Source organism: Haliotis rubra, unplaced genomic scaffold (genome assembly GCF_003918875.1).
Source record: "Haliotis rubra isolate DU_JTF1 unplaced genomic scaffold, ASM391887v1 Scf503, whole genome shotgun sequence".
Classification (NCBI taxonomy): domain Eukaryota; kingdom Metazoa; phylum Mollusca; class Gastropoda; order Lepetellida; family Haliotidae; genus Haliotis; species Haliotis rubra.
Window position 1 is genome coordinate 533812 of NW_025767195.1, and position 23364 is coordinate 557175.

General features: G+C 36.3%; 1 protein-coding gene across 1 annotated transcript in view; it reads right to left on the reverse strand.

Annotated features, from left to right (window-relative positions):
- LOC124291959 (VPS9 domain-containing protein 1-like) overlaps positions 1-10664 on the reverse strand; it is a 43394-nt gene extending 32730 nt beyond the window's left edge. The window contains 4 exon segments of the mRNA XM_046729043.1: positions 6150-6300; positions 6519-6611; positions 7164-7236; positions 10507-10664. Coding sequence (XP_046584999.1) covers positions 6150-6300; positions 6519-6611; positions 7164-7236; positions 10507-10647 — 458 coding nt within the window. The 5' untranslated portion in view covers positions 10648-10664.
- Positions 10665-23364: the final 12700 nt, after the last annotated feature.

Here is a 23364-nt window from a genome sequence, read left to right on the forward strand (position 1 = left end):
TTATGAATGAATATGGAAGTTCTTTAAACTTTTGTCATAAAAAATATTTTTTGCTGTCAGTTCTTAGATATAGTGATGCATGGGTTACTGAAGACTAATTATGAGTGAATGCACGTATTTCCCAGCATGTCAGCAAAACATGTTCAACAAGAAGACAAAGTCATCAATATCCCCCGCAATGGCAAAATACTCTTCATGATTATGTCTACGAGTTATGATTATGTCAAATATTTAGGTGTGTACATAGAAAGGTGGAAGGAGAGTATTGAAAGGGTTTAAAAGTTCTGCTCCAGAAAGGTTCACTATCACCAATTTCAGTGTAAGTCAAACTTGTTGCCATGGAAATGCCAAAAATATTTTATTCAGAATTCCAAAACTACCAAAAGGCACCAGTACACCACCAGATCAATCTATGTGCCATGTTTGGTGACGACATATTGAACGGTTTTAGAGTTCTGCTCCGGAAAAGAGCACTACCACCAATTTCAGGCTAAGTCGAACTTGTTGCCATGGAAATGCCAAAAATATTTTAATTCAGAATTCCAAAATTACCAAAAGGCACCACTACACCACCAGACTATCTATGTGCCAACCAGTTTTAGAGTTCTGCTCTATGTGCCAAAAAATATTTTATTCAGAATTCCAAAACTACCAAAGTTTGGTGAGTCGAACTTGTTGCCATGGAAATGCCAAAAATATTTTAATTCAGAATTCCAAAATTAGACATATTGAACGGTTTTAGAGTTCTGCTCGAAAAAGAGCACTACCACCAAGAGCACATGGAAACGCCAAAAAATATTTTATTCATTTCTACCAAAGGCACCACACAACTCTAAGATCAATCTATGTGCCATGTTTGGTGAACGGTTTTACAGTTTGTCGAGGAAAAGAGCTACCACCAATTTCATGGAACTTGTTGCCATGGAAACGCCAAAATATTTTAATTCAGAATTCCAAAACTACCAAAGGCACCACTACACCACCAGATCTATCTATGTGCCAAGTTTGGTGAAGACATATTGAACGGTTTTAGAGTTCTGCTCGAAAAGAGCACTACCACCAATTTCAGTCTAAGTCGAACTTGTGCCATGGAAACCCCAAAAATATTTTATTCAGAATTCCAAAACTACCAAAAGGCACCACTACACCACCAGATCTATCTATGTGCCAAGTTTGGTGAAGACATATTGAACAGTTTTAGAGTTCTGCTCCGGAAAAGAGCGCTACCACCAATTTCAGTCTAAGTCGAACTTGTGCCATGGAAACGCCAAAAATATTTTATTCAGAATTCCAAAACTACCAAAAGGCACCACAACACCACCAGATCCATGTATGTGCCAAGTTTGGTGAAGAAATATTGAACGGTTTTAGAGTTCTGCTCCGGAAAAGACAAATGTGCATGGACGGTCGGACGGACGGACGGACGGAGTCCATTTTAATACCCCCCGCAAAACGCGTTGCGGGGGATAAAAAGCCCAAAGTGATCCAGGTATATAATATTTACCACTTTGGTAAACCTACGAGCCTGGGCATGCTGCCACCAAACATGGATCTAAGCCAATCTTCTCAGGTTTGGGAGAACAAGGGACACAACTCTGTAACACATATTACAGTCCCTGGGCCACTCTCCTCTGCCAGGAACTTGAACATTGGAAGAGGAGCAACTAATAATAGCAGCTGGGGCACCTTGGACCACAGACTGAACTAAGTTGCTGTGAATAGCTGCTAAACTTGCTGATGGTATTAAAGGGGAAGTGTACACGAATAAATCACATTTATTCTTATGTGAATCAAAGTGAACTGTTTAAACTAGTTAATACCAATGTTTGAAAATATACACTCATTTTTCTTACAATGTAAGTATAACCCTCAAAATAAGTGCTGAAATGTTATGCCAATATGAGGTATTTGTTTGCCGAGCTAAACAGGCCAGAGTTACCGCCCTTTGATTATGACGTAATTGGTGCCACTTGATTTTCAACTGGTCTCCTGTCTAGTCCCAAATCAAAAGATAATAATACTGATATTAATCACGTGACAAAAAGTTTGTGAAAATACGAAGAAGCATTACAGAGCAGAAAATGTAAGCAGCAGGACGGATTGATTGCATGTATTTTCATTCATAACCTCGCCTCAATGAAAATACCAAATATGTATAACAATGTTGACGTCCGTATGACATCACTATTGGGAAGCGACTTTTTCAAAATGGCGTGTTCACTGACACGAGTACGAGTACGAGATATTTTCGTTGTTTCAAGCAACGTATATGCATAAATGTGACATGTAAGTAGTCCGAAAATTCTGTCAGTCTGCTGGTTGTTATTTTCTTTTTGTTTTCATTGTGACCAAGGGAAATAGTCAGAAATTTAGAGAACTACCGTCATCGTTGTGTGTGAGTTTGCATCAGTTATGGCGTCATGCTTTCAAAAACTATAATATGTTGTGATGAATCTAGAAATCATTGGAATACACCTGTTTTATTTTACTATCGCTTGCTACGATACCTTCTCCATGCATGTTCTAAAACTAATGAGCAATTGTATGTAACAAGTAGGCGAACGGATACACAGTGTAAAATCTGAGATTGGCTTTGTATACATTTCAAACAAGTATTCTTTCACAGCGCGGCATCTCATATCGTCGATATATTTCGTTAGATTTCACTGAAACACGCCATTATTGGTGACAAAGTCCATTTGTCAGTTTATTTTGAACTGTGTGAGGAATTCAGGGATTCGTGTCAGGAAGATGGTGTTGAATTTTATGGATCGAAACATAACCGACATACATGTGACGTGATTTTATAAACACTATGTAATTTGGTTGAAAATTCACTTTGGCGCTTTGCGTATTTTCCAAAACATTCTCAGCGATTCTAGGTTCATTGATAATGTTTCAGAACGAGCATTGGTGATTCGATCATACAACAACAAAACTACCGCTGATCACAATGATCACGTCTTATTCTTTTAAATTCAATTCTCCCAGTAAAATTTGACATTTGAATTAAGACATACTATAAATTACGCAAAACGCAGTGAATGTAGATTTAGTAATGTGTCAAAACTGGCGAGATTTACGATGCATGTAATTTTCAGTAAATTTTATCTACAATGAGCGGATGATATCATAGAAAAACGAATTTCAAACAGTGTTCAAAACTACAAATTGCATTTATCAGTGCGATGTATTTTGATATGTACTTTCGATATCAAAGTGAATTAGGTGGAAGAGGAGTGACATATCGTACAATTTATGTAAGAAGTTTAGTAACAAATGTAGAATGCCGGCACATTCACCGATGGCAAGCAAGATGTAGTGCATATACGTTTTCGGTTTCATGAAAAAAGATACTGTTGGAAAGGCGACCGACTCAGGTTTAATATGTTATACAATTTGGTTACGTGGTAACACTTTTAGTACAATGTATCCGTTTATTTTCAAACTGCAACGTCATTACAGTGTAGAACTGACCACATAGTAAGCTGACGGCCAAGCAACAGGTGGATTAAAACAGTAGCCTGCGCATCGAGACACAAGAACCACACCTATACCTGCACCACGTGAAATGGGTCTAATAAGGTCTGACGACGTCATTCGTTTATCGTTTGGGCACCAATGACGTCATTTCCAAGGGACATAAGCCATGGTGTGTTTATTGTGGACATAGAACTCTCGGTAAATGTTGAAAAGATGAATTGATATAACGCAAATAATAAATTAGTTACTTCTGATATATGTACGGGTTTGGATATAAAACGACTTGATAAACACTTTTTATGAAGAAAAAGTGCAAGACAAAAAGGATAATTTTCGTGTACACTTGCCCTTTAAGAAACATTCAGTCACTCATCCATTGTTACCTTTCTGTGAGTGAGTGAGTTTAGTTTTACACTCCACTCAGCAATATTTCAGCTATACAGCGGCAGTCTATAAATAATTGAATCTGGACCAGACAATCGAGTGATCAACAGCATGAGCATCGATCTGCGTAACTGGGAACCGATGACATGTGTCAACCAAGCCAGTGAGCCGGACCACCCGATCCCGTTAGTCGCCTCTTACGACAAGCATGGGTCACTGTAGGTTCATTCTAACCCGGACCTTCACGGGTAGTCACTTCTCTTTAGACCTTATGGCTCCCCATTCCCATTCTGGTCATGTAAGAAGTATTAGTAGTTTGACCTCAGTCTGTTTCAGAAAACAGAGTGTATTAGGTACTGACAGTTTACAGAGTACACAACCATAAGCAAGAAAGCTGTGCAGTTGCATGATATCAGTGTGCTAAGAGGAATATATGGTAAACCATGGTTGTGGCAAACAACACACCAACACAAGAATCACTCTGGCAAACCTAATCTAGCGTTATTATCAGTTCTGACAATTGGCTAATGTTTTAAATGACATTGTGGCTGTTAAAATCAAAACAAATAGCTTTTCTGGTGAGAAATTTGGATTGGAAATATTTTTGACAATTTTCTCTTTCATTTAAATTATTTTGTGGGTGTGAAAATAAAACCAAATTGTTTTCTGGTAACAAATTTGGAATAGAAATATTTTTGAAAAATAGCCTCTCTGATTACAATTATTTTTACTCTTTTACCCTTGATGAGAAATTTAGAGGTTTCTGGCTTCTTTCCTTCCCCAAGTGTTCAAAGACTGAGATGTAAAGTCTACTGTACACATGACTGACATAGTCTTCTCGTCCTTGTGTTTGTCAGAACCGTGATATACTTATGTACTTGCTTGTTTCTACAGGTGCACGATTAGACTTCAGTTTCTCTCTGTGACTATTGTGCTTTTCTATATACATAATCAAAAAAAATTTCCTAATGCTAAAGCTTCTTTCAAGCTAGGAAGTGCCAGATCTCTGAAATCCCTGTGTCTGTAGGCACTCCCTAAGCTCTGTAGAGTAAGCAACGTGTGATGAATGATGAACAATACATTTGGCCTTAAAAGTGGTACTTTTCTAAACACAAGTCCAGATGACTGGAGCAAAACATATATCACTGTTCCTTTGAATTTTAAAGATTGAAGCTAGTCCTGTTTAACTGATTTGTTAAACCAAGAAAACCTGGAACAAATGTAAAGAATTACGGCCCTCAAATATTGCTAGTCTAGGATTTTATATTGTCTTTAGTACAACTTAGCTTTCTCAGGTTTAATATTAAATGGCAATCTCTCGTTGGCAATCTCTCGTGACCACTTCCATGGCATGTGACTCTTAGGGAGCATGAACCAAGGTAGATAACTCTAGTGATCGGGACTTAAATCTGTTTCCACTGTCGCTATGCTCCTGTACTGTTTGTTCGGATAATGAAGGCAGACAAGGGCACTGTCTCACATCAGGTAAGGCATAGCCAGACAATTGACCTTGACCCTTTAACAAAACCAAAATAACAAGCGGTGTGTGTAAAAAGCATCACACCGTTCTATTAATACTGACAATGAGATTTATCTGTGTTACTAACTGTTTACAGAAATATGTAACCATTAATGCCTGGAATTTTAACAACTTAAAAATATTCACTTGGTTATATGCAACTTTTTACATCTAAAGATTAAGAAAATTATTCACATTAAACTGAAACCTGTCAAAACCAAACACTGACTAATCGGAATTTAAACCAGAATTATGCCAATGACTTTGTTGTTTGCTCAATGAAACATTTAAAATGTGACTTTATTTTAAGTTCAATGAAACAGAACTGAACAAAAATATATGAATCCTGATTTGCTGATCCCTGGTAGAGGAATGATTCTACACAATACACCAGGTGACAGCATCGCTACTTGTCAAGACAAGAATGTGATACAATGGCAGAGACATCAGATTGGTAGCCGTCCGTACCTGAAACAGCTTTACAGACAGCGACTGCCCTATAGCTGGAATATTGCTGAGTAGATGTTTAACAACAAAATACATAGCAGTGTATGAAACTTGTAGAAAAACATCACTTAAATGATCAGGCTGGCGTGAGACATGAGACAAGTCATGCATTAGAGGGGGCTGGCACAGTCAGTGTGAGAAACCCAGGTAACTCTCATGTTCCTGACATAAATACACATGATCAGTATATTTTACTCTTCCCTCCCCTGTAATAAATGACTGGTCCCTAAGCACAAGCGAGTATATGTTAAAGCACCTGCTGAAGGCATAGGGGGAGTTGTCAGGGTTGAGAGGTGGGACAGGCTGGGAGAACCTTGTAGCCAGTCGGAGATCCAGTGTCTGGTCACTTGGTCCTTTCTGTGCTGCAGGTGCCCCTTGCTTACCGACAGGTGACTTCTGAGTTGCAACTGAAAAATAACAATGTAAAACAGGAAATAAACACAATGTATTTTAAATGTAGAACTGGTTTGATGTAATCTAACCCAATACCAAAATACATGATTAGATGTATACCGTTCTTTTCTGATGGGAAAACAGCAGAAAAAGATATGACCCAATCCGAGAAACAAGCTTGTTTCACCTTAATGGCAAACATGAACGATATGCAGACTACAGCTCCACTCACCGATTGCCTGTATAAGAGAAGCCAGTCTGTCCATGCACTGCTGACCCAGCTGGATGTGACGGAGGACTTCCTTGGACGCCACGACTCGGCCTCCTGCACAACAATTAACAAAAGTAGAATGTGAGTGAGTGAGTGAGTGAGGTGAGGTGAAATTGGGTTTTACGTTGTGCTTGAGAATATTTCGCTCATATGACGACGTGCATGCATGTGTATGTATATGTGCGGCTGCTTGTACTGAGCCCAGACTTAAGCTGGTTTTATAGTGCTAGCCCACTGAGATACCATGCCGCAGTGAAGCATGAATACCCCACTCAGACACATTATACAGACTCCGAGCCGACCAGTCCTTGTTGTACCCATTAATGCTGAGCGCCAGGCAGGGACCAACAAGTACCATATTTTAACGTCTTTTTGGTATGACGCGGTCAGGGATCGAACCCACGACCTTCCGCTCTCCGGGCGGACGCTCTAACCACTACACCACGGAGGCGGTCTGTGAGTGAGGCTGTGAGTGAGCTCTCAAGCAACTTTAAAGATTATTTCAGTAATGTCACTGTGTGTTGGCTTAATTTTGGAGTAAACATTCACAGCAACTCAAATAGCTCTGGCTTAAAGCAGATAACACCAGATCAAAAGGGTACTTGCCTTCTGTTTTAACATTGTGGAGAAGGTTGCTGACTATGCCCAGAACACACTCAGAATACTTGATGTATGCATCCTGAAAACAAAAATCACATGATAATGACAAAATATAATTTAATGAAATTCAGTGTAGCCTTTTACATCATCATTGTTAAGTACAAAAGTTATGGGGCAGGAGTAAGTGAGTATGGTTTTACAACACTTTCAGCAATATTCCATGAAATAGGCATCACACATATCATCGATGTGGGCAATCAAACCAAGGTCTTCTGTGACAAGTGAATGGTTTAACCACTGGATTACACCCTACAAGGCAGGAATTGCTGAATATGTGAGGACCAATATGTCTACTATGTGTGATATGATGTTAACCCTGGTGATGCTACAGGGACAATTCTGTTCAATTATTATCATTTAAGGCAAAGCTAAATAACAAAAACCAACCTCTTGACAGTCAGGATCATTATAAATATCGCCAAGTTTGACATTTACTGCAAAATGTTCTGCATGCATTATAATGTAAATACTGGAACATATCTGAGTGTAGAGTAAACAAACAAACAAACAAACAGAAATGTCTGTGATCATTCTGAAATGTTGCATGTCTTTGAAAATATGCAAACACAAATGCTGTTTAGGATAATGTGTAAAAGATCATGTTTCTTTACAAGACTGTTACATCACCACACCAAAGACAGTGACAAATTTGCAATAGTTCTCACCTTAAGGTAGTGTTGGAGAATGAAATGTAAATGAAACTGAAAACTGTATGTATGGCATTATGTCTAGTAATTCACCAAGTGGGTATTTATTCACAATCGATGTACAAATTGCTCCTCTCATATCATCATTTCTAAACTTTTGCAAAGGGTAATAAGTGAGTGAGTGAGTATGGTTCTACGCTGCTTTCAGCAATATTCACGCAACATCACGGCAGGGGACACCAGATGTGGGGAATCAAACCCAGGTCATAATGACAAGTAAACGCTTTAACCACTAGGCTACCCCACCGCCCCAGAGGGAATAAGAATTGAAAACAAGAAACAGCTTAGAGAATGTCTATGGGCCGCGATGAATATCAGACGAGAGCAATTAAATGGTGAGATCTCAAGAACTTATTGACACATGACTTGAGTCCGAAATTCAGACTAAATGTATCTAGATTTCACTGACTGGGTTAGATAGCTGATCGGTGAGCTGGCGATTAGGTGCCTCACTCAGATAGTATGGGTACAAATCTCTGATGGAACTCCACGCCCAATCTGTAATTTACTGAGAAAGTGTAATACCAAATATAACATGTTACAATAGATTAAAAATGTGGTTCTTATGGCAATAATTTCAACTGGTTTGACTTGTGCTCAGCACTATCATCTGGTGACTACGTCTACTAATTAAGCCAGCAACCCTAACAAGACAACCAAAAGTTTGGAGGATTGTTGTTCTTTTTTAGGATTTGTATGAACCTGTTTAATGTGTCTCACAGTCCCTGAACGACATTATTTTGCCTACTGCCTAGCCCTCCCTGCAATGCTATAGCCCAAAATGAAGTCTAGATTTCCTTGGGTTCTGAATCTCCCATCTCACTGGGGCTCCTTTCAATTTCAATGGGTTTATTTGTTACTATTGAAATTATATATATTCAGAGACTAAGTGGTATTCTAGAACCTGTTGTGAAACCCTTATGAGCGCTCACTGACAGTAAATAATAATCTGTTAATTAGTGCTGGTATTTGCATACAACCTGTGATACGATACATCACGATACTAAAATTTTAGTCATGATGATATATTGCCAAAATATTGTGTACTGAAGCTGCGATACGATACGAATCCCGATATAAGGGTGGCGATACGATACATATCACGATACTAAAATCTTTAATTTCTAACACCAACTATAAAACACCTTATGATCAAACAAAACCATTTTAAAGTATTTTGTCAAATACCGCCAGCGTTTTTCAGTGTTCATTCGGAAACGAGATGATTAAGTTTATACACAGACTTTGTGAATATTAATAACACAGTTCTTGACACAATAATTTCCGAGAAAACGTTTATTTATGAAGGAAAGCATATATTTTAATAATAAAACATAAGTAATTCTTTTTTTTGACATACATCGCGATTCGGCAATATTCAAAGTTAAACATCGATGTATCGTGGTCAATTTGAAGTATTGTATTGGGATATACGACAATGTAAAAGTTTGTATCGATTCACTGTATCGGCGGCCCATGGATCGATGCATGCATATCGATGAATTGTCACACCACTACTGTTAATATGAATGAACAACATGTTATTGTTGTTCAAATCTTTTCGGGTTATACTAGTGAAGTATTACCTTAAACCCTAATCTGATGAAAAAGTAATCTGGCTACACAATTAAATACATAAATTTCACATTCTATCCTATTTGATGCACTTGCAAAAACCCAGATAGCATTCGGACGTTAGCCCTATCTGGGAAATGGGGCGTTTTAACCTGAACCTACTTGTATATGCATAGTGTATATTTCCTGCTTGATTTGTTTACATTTGAACGGAAATGAATGATATTATACATACTTGATACTTGTTTTCATCGTCCAGACGCAGAGCTTGTCCAATACTCTTCATTACCAAAACTAAACTTTGATCCATTGTTCAGAAATAATCACACCCTCCGTCTCTTGGTTTTACTCAATCTATGAAACAAATGTTCTTTCCTGAAGCACTGACGATGATAAGCCGATACATTAAGACATTAAGAGGCAATGTGGAATGTGTAGCCGAATTCAAAAGCAGCTAATGACACTCAAAAATTTCAACGTGGTGCAAGTTATCAATGTGTTTTGCTGTGAATATTCACAAAATTATACACTTATTACAATTCACTAACTGTCAATGAATCTCATAATATTGACAAATGGAATAGCTCGATCATCCCTTTGGCAGGTGCTTGTGATCAGAGCTATGTTTCCCTGTAGAATGAAACAGTTGTCGTAGCGAGTGATTTCATAAAATGATAATTTTCTATTTTTGAAAATGATCACATCAGTAGGTGGACTGAAAGCTATTTCTAAATATTAATTGAGCATTTTGTTATGAAGTTACCGCCTTTTTCCTAAACTGTGTGTGTGCAAACGTTCAACAAATGGTTAGTTGTAGAGCAAATAGTATGGGATCAAAGTACATTTTGTTTACGGATTTTACCGAATAGAAAAATGAAAATATATTTCGACGTTATTTACTTTATTAACCTCATTATAGTTAGAATTATATCAAAGTTATCTGCAACTGTTACATCTTAGAGTAGTTTGTGAAATAACATGACCGATGATAATTGGCGGGAACTCACGAAGTTCGCGTTGGTTAAGCAAAATGGCGGACGAAGAGGCAGTCCTGGTGGACGGGAAGCCAGTCGACGAACTAAAAGTAATCGATCTGAAGAGAGAATGCGACAAGAGAGGAATATCAAAGTTAGGAAGCAAAACTGCATTGGCTGACAGATTAAAAGCTGTAAGTTAGTACCAAATGCATGATCGGTTAGCGTGAATTACGGGTGAAAATGACCATAAACAAAAGTAGGCCAATCTTTTGACAGTGTCATTCATTTTACAACTTTGCCTGTCAAATTCAAGGAACAAATCAACAAATATGCTACCTTGCTACCTGGATTTTATCAGTGTAAATTATATTGATGCAACAATACGGTTGGAAAATACCGTATACATGAACGATGTTACTAATGTAAACAATTTATGACACGCATTGTTTTCTTTGTTAGTAAACATTCTTCTGGCGTTGTTGGCAAACAAGTCTTTTCGAATTCTCTTGCAGATTTACGTCCCTTTGACTAAATGTTAAACTTCTACTTTTTCTATCGTGTGCATTATTTCATTCTATTCAGCAACTTCTACTAGAAAAGTTGCAGACTCAAGCAAAGGTTTCTCCCAGGAGCGATGACGAGGGTGAGTTGTCTACCCTTGACCTGTCATGGGCCCCTGTCAAGAAACAGATGCAAAGTGATCTTAACATTTAAAATACGTTTATTTCATTTAGGTTTTTAGAATTAGATAGCTTTATCTAAACCTAACTTCCTTTGTGGACCTGGAAAAATTTTGAAAAATATAACTGACAGGGATGTTCGCAAATATACCCAACATGTTATGTAGAAACAGGCTGATGGTTAAATTGGATATTTGAGCAAGTTTGACGGAGGTGTTCTTACAAGCAACTGCAATGAATATTTGATAACACATGCAAATAATGAAATTTTTCGTGTTTTTGAAGAAATAAGTATCTACGTAGAATTGTATTGTCAAGCTTTATTGATGGTGCCACACAATTGTGATTGAAAATGAAATGTTTTTATCCATGTATTTCAACTGTTCATTTTGTTTTGTTCCAGCACATGTTCCAAATCAGGCTGTAAGTGTTATTTACTTTTTTATTTGTCTTGTCAGTAAAATTTGAAAAATCATAATATTGATATGCTTGTACTGTAACCATGTGCCTTAGGATGAGTCATATTAAGTCTTTCTGTCTCTAGACAAAGCTGATATGATAACACATACAAACATTAGCACAAAATGTTCTGAATATTATGACAAAACACAATTTTTTTGAATGGGAACTCAAAAGGCTTAACACAGGCTTAGACAGTTTTAAAGTTGTGAGAAATGGGCACATAGGTTATGTATGTGTCCATGCATATGCTTATGAGGTTTGTTAAAATACATTTCTCGTTTCTTATGAGCTGCCCACCCCTGAACTAAACTTGTCTGAAATGAAAAATATAAATGATGATTTACTAAGTTTGATAAAATGCTTATCTTAACTTTATAACCTTGTTCATTTTCTGTTAGTACTTAAGACAGACCTCCTTCAAATCTATTAAACATATCAACATCGTTTTCACATAACATATTCCATATGCCTTTTGCTGTCCTGTAGAACATAGTAAATGTTTTGTCAGTGATTTGGGAATGGTTTAGAATGTGTCCCTAGTAACCTATGCTTTTCATAAGAGTGAATGAGTGAGTTTAGTTTTACGCCACCAGGGATTGGGAAAGGCAGGGCCATGGGCCATTTTGCACATTAGAATAAAAAATGCCCCATTAAAATTTTGAAGTTTACTATTGATACAAAGGCCCATTCTAAAATCAGTAAATGGCTAATAATCCTGAAAATGACCCATTGTCAAAGTTCTCTATCCCAATCCCTGTGCCACACTCGGCAATATTCCAGCTATATGGTGGCAGTCTGTAGATAACCGTGTCTGGACCATACAGTCCAGTGATCAACAGCATGGGCCTCAATCCACGCAATTGGGATACAATGACATGTGTCAACCAAGTCAGCGAGCCTGACCCCCCGATCCCGTTAGTTGCCTCTTACGACATGCACAGGTTACTGAAGATCAATTCTAACTCGGATCCTTACGGGTTGTGAGACTAAGTGAGTGAGTGAGTTTAGTTTTACGCCACACTCAGCAATATTCCAGTTATATGGCAGTGTTCTGTAAATAATCGAGTCTGGACCAGACAATCCAGTGATCATCAGCATGAGCATCATATGACTAAGAGATGACTCAGTAGATCATGATGATCAGCCTCAGTGAATTGGTTGATGGTTTGTCATATTCAGATGGCATGGATGACAACATGAACCTCTGAATTGTCAGGTCCAGACATGATGATTTACAGGCAGCTGGAATTAAGACTGAGTGTTGAAGTAAACAGAACAGAACAAAACACACATAGCCACAAACTAACATGCACCCACTCATTAAATGACATAGAGCTTTTATGAAAAACTTCTTAATTAACTACTAAACTGTCAATGTCGGCAATAGGATAGAGTGGCTGAAATTTGTGAAATGTCATGGTTTCCAGAATTAGAAAATACAAAACGTAAATAATGTTTGCTAAACGTTTAAACTCTGTAACACTAAATGATCATATCATCTCTGTGTTTTACCTCATTCAGGAAAGCCTTGTATGTAGATAGTCAAATTTTGATGTATTTCAATGATTGAAGGCAACAGTTATCCTTTGGTCCAATTCTTACTGCTCTCAAGTTTCACTATCTCGATCAGTTATCTTAAGTTATATATCAGATCCTTATGGCAACAAAAGTTTTTAGGGTTAGAACTTTAACTACTTGTATTATGTCATTTGTCACATTTCAATTTTCAGCTTCAAAATGATGAAATTGCTGGCCAGAATGACTTCATCAAACAGTACTTAGCCCGTCAGCAAAAGTCACTGCAGATGCAAATGGAGGTGAAGAAGAAAATTGAGGGTCAGTCATTTTGGATTTTTTGGCATGGACTTTCTTTTCTTATTCTTGTTTTAGCTTATCAACTTGTTGATTGTGTTATCATGAGTATGACTTTATGTGATGACAAAATGTAAGTTTGTGTTTCTGTTCATGAATTTGCATTTGAATTTGTGTTTGTCCTTGCACAAGTAAGGGGGGTTTCCTTACTTTTTGAATTCTTCTTGTTTGTGTAAATAGAGCATAGTGGTTATGTACTAAACAGTACTGACTGCTATGTTGTGGCAAGGACATTTTCGTGGCATGACAGCAATCATCAAATCTCCAGTCACATCCATCTATTCATACAGTTAAATCTTTTTCCATAATTTAATGACAGTGTTAATGAATTTATAAAATGTATATGAATATATTGTGTCTTAAACGTTGTTATGGTGCTTCCAACTCTTTTGCTTATGTTGAAATCAGTTTCTGTTAATATATTATTCAACTGCAATGTTTGAATTGAAATGAAAATCAGGCTCAAATGGTCCCCGTCACAACCCCCAGTCAAACAACAAGAATTCAATGGATAACTAGCTTAAAATAAGCAAATCCTAAGGATCCCCAGACCCCTCTTTCATTGTTATGCTGCAACGCTAATATTACAACATGTTAGTTTTCATAATATATCTAAGGATATCCTCAGATCCTTCAGGTCTTCCCCTCTGCAGAGATGCCAACCTCTACGATTTTATCGTAGTCGGTACAAATTTTAGCCTCAAACTACGCTATTACGATTGCACTAGAACTTCTATTAAATTTGAGGAAAATTCATTAAAATTCGGATATATAGACAAAAACATATTTTCGTCGATTAAATACATTTTCACCCAAAAGCGACAAGAAGAAATGTAATGCTGATAATTTGGAAATATGCTGTTGGATGTATGTGAAATTAAAGCTTACTCTTGATTAGTGTCATATTATCTTTCTCAGAATCCATCATGATTTTAATTATTTAGTTGACTACTAATTTTATGGTCAAACTACTAATTTTCATCCTTGAAACTACTATTTGCAAACACTTTGGGGTTGGCATCTCTGCCAGTGGTATCTGAGTCTAAGCACCGATAATTCTTTCACTTGTAACATTTGGGTTATTGCCAGGACCATTTAACTTGCAAGCACAAATTTGAAAACTGATATTCATCAGTGCAGGTTTGGAGACCTACTGGTCTATTTCAATTTTCATTAGTGCTCAAGTTTTCTTTCTATCACCCTTGTGACATTGCTGGCATATTGCTAAAAGTGAAACAATACTCACTCACTGATTCTATTATTATTTTATAACTAACTTGTTTGAAGTTTGTGTTTGCTCATCTTCAAACCAATTGTCTGGCTCTAGTTGCTTGTATGCTGCAGTTATACACAGTGTAATCAGCAGCTGTCACTAGTGTCAGTTTACTTAGTCAAAAGCCCTTGTTTAGATGTAATCATGGTATCCAAATACAGAATGTAAATCTAAGTTTTCCTTAAAGTTGGGATATCATATTTCAGAGAAATTCAAGTAAAGATTGGATGTCACAGTGATTGAGGTGAACTTTGTTTGGATGATAATGATCATATATTTCCAGTTTCTTTTAGGCACTGTTTTTGACACACTAACAATGCAATAAATGTAATATTGATACATCTGAAGAAATGCTAACATGAAGCATTGTATATACTGTACAAGTTTAATACCAGTGTGTGTCAAGATTCAGCTGTTTAATTCCAATTCTCTTTACCAAATTTTATCACTGAAAAAGAGGAAACGTGAGGTGACTAGAAAACCAAAGAAATTAGCTAGGTGTGTTCACAGACCAAGGCCTACCCAGTACAGTTTGTGCCAAAAGATTTAGCACGCTAATCCAGATATGGCTCTCAGTATATTTAGTACACATTAGTGATATTATATGGACTAATATCAACTCAACTTACTGTAACAAACGAGGTTAACTTGACACAGGCTTGATACTAGTGGCTAATATCACAGACTGGCCACTTGTACTCTAGTATGCTATAACAACTGCATTGCCCCAGATGTTGATTGTTTTATTGTTATATTGTTAGCACTTTATCGCACCTAGCAGGATTGGTCTTTTTGTACTTATTGGCTTCTCTCCCATCAATCCAATTGACATCCTCGTTATGTTGTTATCTTTGTGCATCAATCCTATCATAACCTTATAGAATACCCACAGATTTATGGATAACAACTTATTTATTTTGTGAGTGCGATATTTCGGTACACATTCCTGCTAGACAACAGTGAATCTGAACAGCATGAATCTGTTCCAAAACATTGCACTCACAAAATAAAAGAAGTTGTTTTCCATAAATTTGTCTATGTTGTACTCCCCGACTTCTAAAATGCCACTCCAAGAAATAACTTCATAGGTTTACACAGTATTCACCTGATAAAGGGTCAAGAAGTAGCCCCGTAACAGTTAGTATCCAAACAAGTTTTGTCTCTTCATGTAATGTAAAGTATTATATGCAGTTGAAGGTGTTGAGTTTGAGGGGCCAGTAGATTCTAATACTACTGCACCAGAACCTGGACTCCATGATGTCCTTACTAAATCAGTTGTTGAATGTCCAGTCTGGCCTTATCCAGCATTTTTTGTCCTCTTATGGCGTTACAGACTGACAGCTAGGCTGACCTATGTGTTAGTTACTGTTTTGTTAACCTTTGTTTACATTTTCTGCACAGTTTGTTTTTGCATGTTTTCATAATGTGTTTCTGTTTTTACGTGAAATGTTTTCAAATCTATGAAGCTTTAAATTGTTTACAGTATATACAGGGGTGGAAATAACTTTAAAATTGCTAGTGTACTCCGGAACAGTGGCACATGTAAAATCACTTGCCCTGATAATTTTTCCACTATACCGGCCGTTTTCTTGTTGATATTTTAAAATAAACAACATAATTAACATTGGAAAGTCAACTGGACACCGGTACAGTGTGACATACAAATTTGCTTGCCTGACAGAAAAAAACACTGGACTCGGACGTCAGGCAATGGGTTATTTCCACCCCTGACATAATGAACATTATTGTAAAATATGTTTTAGTTTTCCTAATTTAGGTTACGTGTCAGTTTAACAATGTTATATTACAAGAGATAAAAATACTTTTGAAGTATTATCCCAAGCTTTGACAAGTGTAATAATTTGTAGGGATGCATCACCAGTATAACAACGTACAGGCCATGAACTTAAGTACTTTGTACTTTCGTTGTATGAAAAAACAGTCATACTTTTTTTCTTTTCATGGACGTGAGCTATTTAAGATCACAGTTATTTAGAAATGGTTATTACTTCATCAATGCATATTTTGTATTGTCAATGTATCTCTTTATCTATCATGTATTGAAAGCAAGTAACACGGTTTTGTATGTCATTTCACCTTTAGTGGTTGAGGGTGACATAACTTTATAACCTCCCACCACACAGTCGGGAGACGATGGTTCTGTCATCCTTCCATTGGAATGTCTGTCTGTCTGTTTTGTTAAGACTTAAAAGATCCGTTTACTCTCACTGTTAACATTACTACTTCTTCTATTTGGTATTTAGGATTTATCTCACATTATTTCTAAAATAACAAATTCCAGTCAAAGATGAGTTCATTATAAAAACAAAAGTCATGAACCATTTCTATTTCATCATTAATCAATCAAGTCGTCAAGAACTGACATCTAGGTTTTTAGAATTAATAAAACAATATTTGGCTGTAACTGAACAGATTGTACTGATAAATCTGTTGTATTACCCAAAATTATACATCAAATAGATGTCGATAAATCTTTCTTGAATAAGATGATTCTTTGAAATAACAAAGATCTGTTCTGTACACTTTTGTTGATTATGTGTAATAAGCAAGGTGGTTCCAAACTTCTTATGACATTTAAATTATTTTGCAGTAATAATGAAAACATGCGTAAGGCAATTCTGTATCTACAATTATATTATAGTACAATACTCAATACAAGTACACTACATGACATGGTTAGTCAGAAGGTATTCGTGTTTTGCATGATATATTGTCAATACAGTACTCAGTACCAATACTCAGAAGGTATAGGCTTGATTTGAATACTCAAGAAGTACGAGTACATCACAAAATACACTGTACGTTACTTGATTTGAGTACTCAGAAGGAAGAATTTAGACCTTCCTAGGCTGATGTCACCTTACTTATTGCGAAACAATACTCAGCATCTACATCTACATCTACATCCAATATTTAAAGGATGCATGAAAACTAGGGAAGGGAAGTCTTTATTCTGCAATGCAGTACAAGAATAAAACAAGGTTCTGGTTGTGCTGCTGTTTTTACTGATCAAGAAAGAACAGTAGAACGGACGGGACAGCTCATTTTGCCATTGTGCTATCTGAACCAGACTCAACACAACGCAACTGAAGGGAATGGGGAACCGATGTGTTTATCATATTAGAAGATAATGTGTTCAAATTTCGCTATGGCAATTAAAAGGATATGGCAGTGTGTCTAGTAACCTTCTTGCACATCGCAGGCATATATTCTTCCCAAGGAGATGAAAATGAAATTCTTTCTGAAGTACACACTAACACTGATGTTATTGTTAATGTTCAAGTGTCACAAGATGTATTAATACATATAATGTTGTTGTGAATCAGACAACCCAGGTAGCAATGGTATTCAGTTATTCATCTCATAATATTAGTAGTATCAGCTGATATCTGACTGTCAGTGTCATGTGTCTCAGGTACCTTATGCTTGTCAAAGGGGCAACTAACGGGATCGGGTGGTCAGGCATGCTGACCAGTGGTCAGATAAGTGCTCATGCTGTTGATCACTGGATTGTCTGGACCAGACTCGATTATTAAACAGACCGCCGCCATATAGCTGGAATATGGGTGAGTGCGGCGTTAAACCAAAACCAACCAACCAACAACCCGGGTAGTGCGGGTACTGGCACAGATTTCTACCTGGGAAGAAGAAATATTGACAGGGTGATAAACCCTGATAGAAAAAGCTTGAACTTAAAAACCACCAGGTCTGAAGTCCTTAAGTTTCATGCTTGTCGCCTGTTTTACATGTTTCACTCACCAATTCAGCCCTTCCATATTACTATGAAAATTTAAGGGTAAATTGAATCTGATTTGATAGTATACATGCTCATGATGAAATGTATCTGAGAAATAGATGCTTGATTGGCATTTTAGAAGATGATATTTGATGAACATAGAGATTTTTTCTGGGTTACATCTGGGTTATTTCTGGGTTAGAATAAAAAGAAGATGTAACCCAGAAAAAATCTCTATGTTTATCTGAGAAATGTTTTGGCAGAATATAGAATTTCTAAATATGCCATTGATTCAACTTTATTTGCTTGATAATGGTGTGAGCAGTTAAACCGAAATGTGCTTACAGTAATAATAAAGAAGTTGTATATCCATAAATCTCACCCCAAATCCAATGACTGAAAGGCTGAAACAGGAAGTTAAACCATAGATGTAAATTCTTAAAAACTATTATCTGAAGTTGAATGCACAGTTTGGGTCCCTTCTGCTTATGATCAAAGTTCAGTTTACACAAGTTCCTGGTTTGCTTTTTCATTATCTCATATTAAACAAGGAAGGTTATAAAACTGATACTTGAAAGTGTACAGATATGCTGTCTCTGAAAAATCTTCTGACTTGATCTTAAACATGGCTGCATGGTGGCCATATTGAAAATGTCATATTTGCCCATAAATCAGCCATTACTGTAATTTTTATACAAACGTATTTGATAAATTAGAATTTAAAAACAAACTTTTCTGCAAACAAATTGATAAACAGTATTAATTAACCTGCTATCAGTAAAACATGTCTCTAAGTCTTGTTGACTCCAATATTTGTTATATATATTTGTGTTTATTAAATATGTTTATCCAGCTGAAACATTATCTTGATAAAAGAAAATTATCTTGGTACCAAAATCTGCAATCATTTGGAGAAAATGTGCAGCAGTAAATCCATTTACACACTGGAAATTTTTAATTTTGTTTTTATTTATGTTTTAAGAATTGATTGCAATATATTTTGTATTTACACAGGCAGAAATATGAAACTCAGTGTTGCAGATTTTCACGTATGTGTTCTTCAATAAATGCAAACTTACACCCAAGTCAATTCTTCAAAAGAAATGTGTTGACATTAACTACATTGACTGTTTTTTATCATTAACAAACAAAAAGACCAGCAGACATCAATCTGTCATTGCGCAGTGTAGTCCTGTGTCACAAGACCCTAGTTTATGTTTATGCTTTTTCCCAAAGAAACTCTAGTCATGCTATTTTCAGGCAGTCAGGGAACAGTAGTGTGTCAGTTAGCCTGGCAGCTTATATTTCTGTTTATGGGAACATAAACACCAAATAGATTCCATGGTATGTGTATCAAATGACACAGAATCACAAGCTGTGTATTCAGAATTATATTGGTTTCATGCAACAGTCCTGGAACAGATTCTCCCTAATACAACGTGTACACTATTGTTACACCACACTGATACCTCTGCTGTTGTAGCCCTGTGGTAAACAATGGCATTCTGTTATATGATGTTGCACGATGTTGACAGTGACAAAAGGATTGATACCAGGATGAATAGGGATGAGCCACACGCTGTTTTCACTCAACATCTGAAGGTTTACAAAAGATAAGAAACATTGTATCTGTATATTACAGACTGCAGAAAAGGTGTGAAACAACTGGCCCACATGTAGATCTTGGAATAATTTTTGGTTGAATTTATTCGGTGTTGTATTATGGATTATTATTAGCTCAGCTTACTCACAAATATTAAGAATTGATGCCTAAGATATATATGTGTGTTGTGTCATGGTGGATGCACAATGATATTCATGGTACCAAATTCTTTACTATAATTGTAAAGTTTCTTTAATTGAAAGAATTACTAAATCCCCATTTAATAAACTTATTTCCTGTAAGATAACCCTAAACAAATTTAAGGGGGGTGTTCCTCTGAGCTCTGTTGTTCGGCAAGGTAAAACCCTGATAATGACAATAGTACGTTAATAACATTATAACATTAATGAGCAAAGCATCACATGACCTCCATCCAACTGATAGCCATACTTACATTTATTCATTAGGCCAGACCAATTTTATCTCTTGTTTTATGGATTTTTTCCTCAGAAAACCTAAAGGTAGGAGGGAAATAAAATAAAAATAAAATCACAAGTCTAAGTAATATTCCTTCTAAATACTGAAAGTATTTCACTTTTGGCAATTAATGAAGTGTATATGGGGGAAAAGACAACCTTAAAAAGTTTACGTTTTTGGCCAATAAATACATTAGGATTTAAAATTAATTTTAATTTTTTTTCTTATTCTTGAAAAAATATGACCAGCAGATCCGTAAAACAAGAAATAAAATTGGTCTGGCCTTGTATGATCAAAACATTTGGCCTCATTTAAGATTAAATATTTATTGACATTTTGTAATATATTTAGCTGGAAAAAGGTAACCATACTGGGATTTGTTCTACATTGAAATGGTATACATTTAGTCAGAATAGATTAAAATAGTGGGCAGACCAAGAGTACATGAATTCATCCTCCATATCTGTGCCACAGGTAGGACAGTGCATATTTAGATAAAAGAGGTTCCGTCTTGTGACCCAAAACTGGCATTAGAAAAATATTTATGTCGTATGTTTGGCTACAGAGAGTCAGACTGGGTCTGTGACTTGTATCCTGTCTTGCAGTTAATCCAAACATTAATTCAACCAGATATTCCTGGGGAAACTTATGGCTAGTTGACATGCTAACACCTGTGATATTACCATAGTGCTTTTGACAGGATAAATATGTACACCTGTGATATTGTCATAGTACACTTGCTTGCTGACTTGGTTGACACATGTCATCGGTTCCCAATTCTGCAGATTGATGCTAATGCTGTTGATCACTGGATTGTCTGGTTCAGACTCGATTATTTACAGACCGCCGCCATATAGCTGGAATATTGCTGAGTGCGGCGTAAAACTAAACTCACTCACTCATAGTGCACTTGGTTGGATAAATATCCATATTCATCCACTTCATTTATAAATATTCTTTACTTGGGTTAGACCTTAGCACAGACAGACATGTAAAACATGGAAACAATTAGCCACTCGCTCTGAGCAGTTAAGACAAGTGGCTTGAGGACACCATTCAGACGTTATTATAATTACATAACTGAACCAATTACCGGAACATTGTAGTGTAATCAGCAGTATTTGTACTCAGCTGACACAAATGTCAATGTGAAGCTGTGTCCAGTAGAATGAGTTTGGATTCATACAGTCCTGTGCAGTAAGTCGAGGTACCTTTTGCATTATGTTTCATGGTTTACAGATCTTTTGCATTCCATTTTCCTCAAGCATGTTGGGTCGTCAATATGTAAAAGATGTAACTGAATAGGTTTCATCACATTTGGCATTTTTGTTGTTTGTTTTTTTTAAATAATGAAACATGCTGTTTTACATGTTTACAGTGAGATTATTCATTTATTTTTGTCGGGGGAGACATTGCTCTGTTTATGAGGTGTTTGCAGTGCGTTTAGACTATAAACAATCTTTATGTCAACTTATAAGAAAAGTGTTCTAAATAAGACTGAAATTCCTTGTTAAAACTCTAATGTTACCGCACATCATATATTCCAGCTGAAACCCATTCTAAGCATGTTTGTTAGATTTTTGTAGTTGAAACCTTTTATGTAAAGATTTGTGCAAATAAAGTGTAGATCAAATTGCCAAAATAACGCAAATTTGTAATTACATGTACCACAATCCAAAAATATTAAATCATTGACTGAACAAATCTAGGTAAAATTGGATACCTAAAGAGTAGTCTTTATTTGTCCCAAATTGAATATCAGAGTCAATTAATGCTCATGAACATTGGAGTTCAGCTACATATAACACATCATTTTGTCAACAGGCATCATAAAAAGGGTAATGCATTATCACACAGTGGTGAATATGTCAAAATATTCCTGCATGTGTATGCATTTGAGTGTAGGTCTGGCTACCAATACAGATCACCTAAACCTAACTAAACATTGTAAACTGAATATTGACTGACAGGGGCGTATCTGAGCCAATTATTATGTGTAGGCAAAATGTTTAGAATGCAATTATTATACATACATATCCATGCTTTCAGCATGTTGAAATAAATTCACCTGTAACATTTTTCTTTCAAATTTATCATTTCCTTTATTTAATATTTTTTTTACAAACTTATGTGTAGGCAATTGCCTTTTTGCCTATATGGCAGCTACGCCCTTGACTGATTATTGATAGATATTGAAAAAGTAACTTGAGCTAAAATGCCAAAACTGTCTAAAAGAAATTGACAAATTTCACATCACTGGTGAGTGACAAGATCCTGCACATAATTCAGAAGCAGTCCGTGAATAAAGACCTACCTTTACGTGTTGTGTAAGGAAATAATACCATACTTCACCACAAAAGTTTATGTATGATATTGTCGATGACACTATTTTTAAATTGATAATCATTGATAATTCTTCCCATTGACAATATTTTCCAATTGTTGATCTTAGCCAGCTCCATTTGCGTGACACCTATACACTCCCGTATGCATTCTTACGCTCTATAGGTGCACACATTTTTCACTGATCTTAAGTATTATATTTATCAGACTCTTGTAAAGTATTAACATATCCTTTTCACACTTCTTTGATTGATAATCAAAACATAATCCACATTGGAATTCAGAAGATCAGTATTGCAAGACAAAAACAGAGTGAACATGGCAGTCATGTTGCTGCTCCATTACATGATTCCAGTACCATCCCTATGTTACAGGGGTGGTCAAGCCTGCTGCAAGTGGCGATGTAATTGTATATCACATT